This window comes from Electrophorus electricus, chromosome 24 (assembly GCF_013358815.1).
Source record: "Electrophorus electricus isolate fEleEle1 chromosome 24, fEleEle1.pri, whole genome shotgun sequence".
NCBI lineage: Eukaryota > Metazoa > Chordata > Actinopteri > Gymnotiformes > Gymnotidae > Electrophorus > Electrophorus electricus.
The window spans coordinates 8032032-8040643 of NC_049558.1; the positions used below are offsets into that span (position 1 = coordinate 8032032).

At 42.8% G+C, this 8612-nt stretch overlaps 1 protein-coding gene across 2 annotated transcripts; it reads right to left on the reverse strand.

Annotated features, from left to right (window-relative positions):
- Nucleotides 1-3065: 3065 nt before the first annotated feature.
- Nucleotides 3066-7286, reverse strand: krt18a.1 (keratin 18a, tandem duplicate 1). Of its 2 annotated transcripts, none has more exons than XM_027008439.2 (7): nucleotides 6765-7286; nucleotides 4996-5078; nucleotides 4684-4840; nucleotides 4417-4581; nucleotides 4137-4262; nucleotides 3603-3823; nucleotides 3066-3478 (listed from the first exon to the last, which is right to left on the reverse strand). In XM_027008439.2, exons 1-7 carry the CDS (start codon nucleotides 7197-7199, stop codon nucleotides 3364-3366), a joined length of 1302 nt encoding a protein of 433 aa, XP_026864240.2. In that variant the 5' UTR covers nucleotides 7200-7286; the 3' UTR covers nucleotides 3066-3363. The 2 variants fall into 2 exon arrangements, with proteins under 2 accessions (XP_026864240.2, XP_026864241.2); XM_027008440.2 differs by having other exon boundaries at nucleotides 3447-3478; nucleotides 3593-3823.
- Between the last annotated feature and the right edge of the window lie 1326 nt (nucleotides 7287-8612).

Genomic DNA, 8612 nt, shown 5'->3' on the forward strand with positions numbered 1-8612 from the left:
AGTTATTATACAAAAGTTCACGCATGAGGAGAGGGAAGGAAACCACTCCTTAGGGAGAGGCGCTTACTGAGGAGAGTAGCATGTCAAGCTATTTCTCACAGTACAGTGCAACATTTTATTGAGTAATATAGTTGATCAGGTTCAGAGAGTTTAACTAAGGTTAATAATGCATTATAAGTTATGATTATTCATACAATGTAAGGCTTTTATAAGGACTGTGAAATCCTTGGATACTTGTCTGTCTAAATTCTGTAACATCTTCCTGGCTTGGCTGCAAATACAGTACATGATACTACCAGAGTTGCCTTCGTTGACCTGTAGTTAATAGTCCATTTACACACACACACACACACACACACACACACACACACACACACACACACACACACACAGATAGAGAGAGAGGGAGAGAGAGACTCTGAGCCATCTTTGCATAAAACCAAGACAATTTAAATAGCAGTTCTCATAAAGAGGGAAAAATAGGTAGTCATGGATATTCTTTCATGAAGGCTTTCATGTAGAATTAAAACTATCGTACCGATTTTTTTTAAGAATAATTTGGCTAAAGTGCCTTTACATCCTGATAGCTGTCACTGCAATAATTGCTCTGAGAACAAGTATCATGTGGTCAAGTCAAAGTTTCTTTTCTAGTGCTTTTTTGCAACACCAGCTTGTCACCCTCCGATGCAACACAGTCCGGTGGGAAGTGCTTTGGAGAAAGCTTTCCATGAAGCATGCTGGACTGAAGGAGGAGGATGGGGACAAGTTTAGAAGACACTAGCAAGAATCGGGAACCAAATACAACAACTAAGGTTTCTTAAAACAGCTTTGCAACAGATTTATGGTTTGTAGTTTTTCTTTAGGGGAAAAAGCTATGTGACTGGCAAGTTTTCAGATCTTGCAACAGCTTTGGCAGAATATAGTGATTGGTATGATACCGATGAAATACACGTATTATCATTTTTGAAATATACAACATACTACCAAAGAGATTGATCATAAGTATAACTCTACAGAATGATGTCCAGTAAAACAGAATGCAATGTCAAACACTTGCTAAAGGACACTTAAAGTAGTGACGCAGTTTCATAGTGGGAAGTTATTTTTCCAGTTATTTTTCCAGTTTCCAGAATGGTAGTCAGTGTTATTTTTCCAGTTTTCTTTCCAGTTTCCAGAATGGTTGTCAGTGTTATTTTTCCAGTTATCTTTCCAGTTTCTTGTATACTGCAATGTTTGGACCTGCTGGAGGACCTGAAGCTCTCTATGATCCTATGTTCTGTTCCTTCATTTCCATCTTCCCATCCATTAGGTTTTATGTGACAGTCACCACTTTGAACTTCTTCAGTTCCTCATGTGCATTCATATGCCCCATCACTGCCCCACCTGCCTCATCACTGCCCCTTCACTGCCCCACCCACCCCATCACTGCCTCACCACTGCCCCATCACTGCCCCACCCACCCCATCACTGCCTCACCACTGCCCCATCACTGCCCCACCCACCCCATCACTGCCTCAGCACTGCCCCATCACTGCCCCACCCACCCCATCACTGCCTCACCACTGCCCCATCACTGCCCCACCCACCCCATCACTGCCTCACCACTGCCCCATCACTGCCCCACCCACCCCATCACTGCCTCACCACTGCCCCATCACTGCCCCACCCACCCCATCACTGCCCCACCCACCCCATCCCTGTACACTGCCTAAAGCTTCTACAACAGGCATGTGAGCATGAGAACTGAACCATAGAGCAATGGAAGAGGGCGTCCTGGTCTGATGAATCACGCTTTCTTTTACATCATGTGGACGAGTGGGTGTGTGTCACGTTCCTGAGGAAGAGATGGCACCAGGAAGCACCACCGGCAGAAGGGAAGCCTGCGAAGGTGGAGTCTGATGCTTTCAGCAGTTCTGCAGGGAAAGCTTGCATCCAGCTTAAAACATCAAGAAAAGCTGTTTTGTTTCCACACGTTCGCGGTGTTATTAAAGGTTGCCTTTGCTAAGGACCTAGAGGGGTGAGATGATGATGAAGTATGTGTGTATGTATGTGGAGATATTTGTATCTATATATAGATATTGTTATATGTGCATGTGTCGGCACGAGGGGGACCTACATCATTTATTACGAAAGTGATAGCAATGGCTAATTGGTGTATATTTTGGTCCTGTGTATCTAGGTGTGAACAACAACAACAACAACAGCAGTAACAAAACAAACTAATTGAATGGTTATTCGCATAAAGCAACCAGATATGAAAAGGTAAGTCTTATGTAATAACAAACATTAAAATTAGATTTATATACTATTACAGTATTCATGCACAACAACATAACCCATTTCACTTGTTTCAGAATGAAATGGTACTAGCCTTTAATTCATATTGAATGCCGCAGTTAAGTTCACAAATATCATTTATGAGAGATTGCCTTTGCTTGTTTGTCTCTGCGTGTGGCCTGTTCTCCAATAAATCAAATAATTTAAAGGCATTTCAGGGTTAGCAAATTTCCACAAGCTTAATTTTAGTCATTTTTATTTGTTTAATTAATTTTTGGGGGGTGGGCTTTATGATCAGATTTTTTATATGAATGTGGCGATGTTTTCCAAGCATATTTACCATGTGAAAATGAGATGTTACATCTGAAGGGGGTATTGAATACTGAATGACCTTCAGTTAATGAAATACATTGTTTTAAGGAGCAGAACCTCTGACTCAAAGTCCACACATCCTGCCTCCTCCAGACATCCAGACAGGTCTCGTGGCCACTCCTTCATTATCCTGCTTTCTCCTTTCCCTTGCTTCACTTAGTCTTAACCTTTTTTAAAATAGCTTCTTTGTGACTTCTTGGAGGAAAAAAAGCTAAGAATATCTCAACTAGTGCTAAGATGAAAGTTTATTCATTTTAAGTTTATTTATCAGAATTCAAATGATAAAGTGTAAGGAATAGTATGCTTTTTTGCTGATTTTGTGTTTGATACTTGATATAAACAAAAATGATGTAAAGGCTTTTGTGTTATAACTGAATTTTTCTGTTCAATTCCCACAATATCACAGAGACGTGAAGTATGAGAAGACTTCAGATTTATTGAAACTAACCAGATCATGTACAACACAACAAGCAAAACAAACATGGCCATTCTTGATGATTTCACAAAATAGCCGTGTTACTTAACACAGGGATGTATGCTTCTGCCCATATCTGTTAACTCTGAAAAATAAACTTCACCATTATCCCTGACAGACTGAAGCTAAGGCACTCTGGCTCCAATAAATAGCTCTCTTCCTCCAAACTTACTACACTGTGGATAGTTGTTAGTATTGGCCTATGAAGTGTTTGCATTGTGTTGTCCAGGTTGGGTTATTTAGAGTTTTCTCTCCTTCGTCTCCGTGGTTGAGGACACCACTTTTCCATCCACCAGTGTCTGTGTGACGGTCATCACTTTTACCCTTTTCTGCTCGTCAACAGCGTCCTCGAGCCTAAGGTGAGGTGAGACAGAGAAAGAGAGATGCAGAGAGAGATTTCTCGAATTGCGTTGAGATGACTACATTTGCACTACACGGTGAACTACAGCAAGAAGGCGTTGTACGAACGTGAGCTCACTTGAAGTCTCCGCCATCGAGGAGTCTCCTGTAGGTGGCAATCTCCGCCTCCAGCTTCATTTTCATGTTGAGGAGAGCTTCATAATCCTGGGACTGCTGCTGAATGTTGGCGCGAATCTGCATCAGCTCGGCCTCCAACTGCACGATGACTGAATTCAGATTCTCGATCTCCATGTTATAGCGCATCTCTGTGTCCCGCAGTGTGCCCTCCAGTGACGCTTTCTGCAAAAAAAAAACAAAACACACAGGAGCCATTAGAACCACGAGGAACCCTGTTCACCCAGTGACGGAGAAGCAGAGACACACTTTAGGTCTTGGTAGGGACATTCTTAGTACACAAACTACTGATAGAAGCAAGTTCAAATCCTGAAGCTTGGTGAATTTCAGGCTCACTAGAATCATCGATTAGTGCCTTAAATTTTCAAAGCTGTTTGGTTGTTGGTTTATATATGAAACCTGTCCAACTCCACAAGGAGAAAAGCAACTGACATGGATTAACTAAAAAGTACAAAGGAAAGCAGCATGTGGAACGCACCAAGTTCTTCTGTGATTCCAGCTCGATCTCCAGCGTCTGAAGCTGTCTGCGCAGGTCATTGATTTCTGTTCTTGCACCCTGGAGGGCCTCTGTGCTCTGTGTGACCTGTACCTGCACTTCTTGGATCTGTAAAGGGGACAGTTGAGTTTTTATCTTATGAACAGAGAATTGGAAAGAGCTTGACCTTTCTAAAGAAAAAAACCCACTGTTTTCAGAGCTTGTCCTCCCAAGACATGGTAAAAAAGAACTAATATCTACAACAGGTTTTGTTTAAACATACCTGTGACTCATGCCAGGTTTTGAGCTCGTCTTGGTTCTTCTGGGCTATCTTCTCATACTTGGATCTCATCTCCTCCATGATCTGAGCGAGGTCCTGGCCCTTTGGAGCATCAACGTCCACCTGCACTCCCGACTGGGCAATCTGGTTGCGCAGCTCCATCACCTCCTATTAAGACAAAGAAAGAAAGTGATGACCAAGTGAACATAGTTTTAGAGGCCCAGCTGGATGAAGCCAGCTGAAGCTGGACAACGCTGGATGAAGACTCACATTGTCGTGGTTCTTCTTGAGAAAGATAAGCTCCTCCTTGAGGGCCTCGATCTCACTCTCAAGGTTCATGCGGCCAAGGTTGGTATCATCGATGACCTTCCTCAGGCCAACAATATCAGCCTCCACTGACTGGCGGATGGTCAACTCTGACTCATACCTTTAAAAAAAAACACGAATTATTAAATGTTGCTATAGTGTAACACATTATTAATATAGGGAATTACACAGATCACCCTACTTTATGGATATGAAACGATGGTTTATTTTGAAAACATGTGTTTTCTATGCCAAAAAAAAAAAGGGTTCACTCACTTCACCCTGAAGTCGTCAGCAGCTAGGCGAGCATTGTCAATCTGGAGCACGAGGCGGGCGTTATCCACAGTAGCATCAAAGACCTACAACCAATCAGAAGATAAAGGTTAACAAACCATTCCAATGATTGGAGGGCTGGAGAAAATGGGCCAGAAGGAAAAATACAGAAATGTAGCTTCAATATAAAAACTTCTGGAAGAACATTATTAAAATTTTAAAAAAGAATGTATTTATTAAACAATGAATAGGTCAAAGATCAAAGCAATCCTATTCTCTTCAGTGACTTTTCTGTATATGAAACTGGAAATTCTGCTAAAACTGGAAACTCTCAGGAAAGGAAAACTGACACCTTGTTAGCTGGAGAGGCAACGGGGTCCTGTGGCTTTAGTTTGCTTAGATAAGACCTGGGGAGTAGCAGGTGTCAGAGTCCAAGGGACAATCATTAACAACAGTTCATTCATAGGCTAAACCAGTTTAAGGGGACATCAAAGCTTGTTAGGAGCAAGGCGGAGGTTGTCAGGTTTCTTGTTTTTCCTTGCCTGCGAGGCTTTTTTGTAAAAGCTTTGCATGATAGCATGCAAACCTATCCTTGTATGAAAGCCATAAGTGTTACCCATTGTGCCAACTTCCAGTGAGCTAGCCTTATGTAGGCTAATCATGTTGACCAATCGCTAATGCTACCATGTGTCACAAGGGGTTTGAGCTATGCATGCATAATTATGCTAATGCTAATTCAATAAAAAGGTTTTAGTTTTCCCAAACACTATTTAAGTATAAAGTCATGTTAATCTAGTTAATAATCAATCAATAAATTACAATTCCATATAAACCTGTCATGCCTGCATTCAGTAGTTGATATAGTTGATATTTATTGTTGATATAGTCATAATTAAAACATTTTTTTGAGCTCATGATAAAAGTTTTAATAACATGTTATAAATGGCTATATAATATGACCTCATACAACTGTTCTGGATGTCTTTTTTGCTTGACTCACTCTTGACAAATGGGAACTTAAGCTTTATTTAAGTGTAATGAAGCAGTCATTTTACCCTGAGCCTGCCCGATGAATGGCAACCACATGACGCCGATGACATACACCTTCATACCATATATAACTTAGCTAATATTACCCTTGGATGTAAAGCAAAGAAGTCTTAACTTCCACGGCCTTAGGTGTGCTTTAGCATATTATTGTCTCCACTTCAGCTTTCTGAACAATTCAACATTGATCATTTACTGTGACAGGATAGTTGGTCATGACAGTCAAAACCCCTCAGAACTTTCACACTATTAATGTCTGTCAGCCTATATCATTTTGTACCAGGTGGACTCAGCTTAGACTGTTTAGACTTTTCGACTTTTCCCACAGGCTACAAAATTCTCTCTCCTCTGAAGTAGAGTTTCTGTCCTCAGGGAGCTGCAGGAACGCGTGACGAGGAATAAACACAGGACGGATATGCTTACTCATAGGAATGTAAACTATGAAAAGCAGCAGACCTTTAAAACCAGTTTTCTACCTCAGCTCTATGCTCATCAGTCTTGGCTATCTTATACTTCTCTAGAAAAACTCCCTGGACCTACTCACTAACCCAGACCACCTTTAACTGGCCGAGATGTGCCATTTCTCTCATAGGTTACATTCTGTCCTGGACCCAGTGAAAGTCCTCTGCGGTGTTCATTCATTTGGACATTCAAGGTCAGGCCCAGGCTCTCTGGTGTCCGTCCGCCCCCCCGGATCCCTGCACTCTGCGCCCACACACGCTCACCTTCTTTCGCAGGTCATCGAGGATGGCCTGGTAGCGGCTGTAGTCATGGACGTCAGGGCCCCTCTTCTCCAGGGCCTCGCGGATCTGCAGCTCCAACTTGCTGTTGGCCTTCTCCAGGGACCTCACCTTCTCCAGGTAGGAGGCCAGGCGGTCGTTCAGGTTCTGCATGGCAAACTTCTCGTTGCCCATGATCTCGCCGGTGCCGCCGCCTGAGGATACCTGGAAGGAGGTGGCCACGGAGGAGGCCGGAACTCCCAGCCCGCTGCGCAGGCCGCCGAAGGAGGCCGAGGAGATGCGAGAACCCTGGCCTCCGGCTCCGCCGTGGATGCTGGCCGACGTGAAGGAAGGCCGGACAGAGGTGCGCTGCATGGACACCTGGGCCAGGGGCGCCTGGGAGGTGGAGGAACGCACAGAATAGGAGAGCCTTGTACTCATGGTATCTGTAGTGCGAGTGAGAGAGGATTGCAACGGCGAGGCAAAGAGCAGCAATGCAGGCAAATGAGTGCACAGGGTAGGAGGGAGGGAGACTGCCAGGCTTTTAAAGCAACTCCAGCCTTCAAAGTCCGGCCCACAGGGCCCGCCCTCACACCAATCAAGTCCTTCCAAGTCCCACCCCCCGAGGCTCTCCCTCACCAATCCATTTCTTTGCTAAAATGTACTTCTCTTTTATGGTAATGTGTGTGCGGAATTTCAGTTACTCTGAACATTTTTGGGGGAAAAAATAAATGATAAAGGAAGAAGTTTGTAAATGTTTGTTTCTTTAAAATGAATAAAATGAATTATTTTCTATATATTTACGACCATCTTAGTATGTCATTTGTTGACAATATCTTCTGGATAAATAAGAAAATCCTGGCAGTCACAGAATATTCTGAAATAAAACAAGTAAAATGTATATTTCTCACAAAGTTTACAAAGTCCATTTCCTTTATTATGCCAGATGTAAGAAAAGAAACCGACAAAAACTAAAAAAGTCTCCTAACCAGTATAGGGAAATAATGTAATGACACACTGATTGAGAAATCAGTGACATAATGTTTTTTGTTCCAATGACAGATGTTGTAAGGCAACGCGTCCACACCTTCATGGAAATTAGTTCAGGTCAATACTTGCCGCACGTATCTGTTTCTCTTAAACCATTATCATGAAAAGAAAGAAAAGCAATGAGATAGGTGTGAAATAGTACATAGACCTCTCTTCAAAGACTAGAACACCACCATAAGGGCAGGACAAGTCCCCACTTTGGGTCTTGGCTCATATCCAAGTACGTTCTTCATGCTATATTTGGCGGATTTTTAAACACCACAGTCCCCATCCACTTTTTCTTTCTGGACATCGGTATGCCGTATGCTGAGATGCTTTATGATAGTATTGTGAAAACCGCTATGTAAGTAAAACTGCCTTTCCATGACACCGTAACTATAATGGCGTTTCCAAAGCTTGGCCAACAGATCTATTGGTGTCACAGCGCTGCCTGTAAGAGGATATGGATGTTTGCAATGGTAAATAAATGAACAATTAGTCTGGCTCCAGAGTACACACGCATGTAGGGACAAAGAGCCTGCTAAACTCACTGCTGCAGCTACCCTGTGGTCTCACTGCCCCCCTGGCCCATTTACTCATTCATGCACACTGGAATCCTTTTTTCACTAAATTGAGTACTTATGTGTAAGTTACTACTGAGGTTCTCATGGAATTAAGCACAGGCAGTGACACTTTGTAGGGATTCAGAGGTTCTCGGTACTGCTCTAAGCACACTAACTTGACTTATTTTTATGTAAATAGCAATGAAACTGCTTTAGAGGATCAAAGACGTGTGTGTGTGTGTGTGGGGGGGGGGGGGGGGGG

Coding starts and splice junctions, on each gene's coding strand:
- krt18a.1 (XM_027008439.2), bottom strand. CDS start 7,199: ATGAGTACAAGGCTCTCCTATTCTGTGCGTTCCTCCACCTCCCAGGCG. Junction 4,582..4,683: donor TCAAGAAGAACCACGACAAT/GTGAGTCTTCAT, acceptor TTGTCTTAATAG/GAGGTGATGGAGCTGCGCAA. Junction 3,479..3,602: donor CTCGATGGCGGAGACTTCAA/GTGAGCTCACGT, acceptor ACCTCACCTTAG/GCTCGAGGACGCTGTTGACG.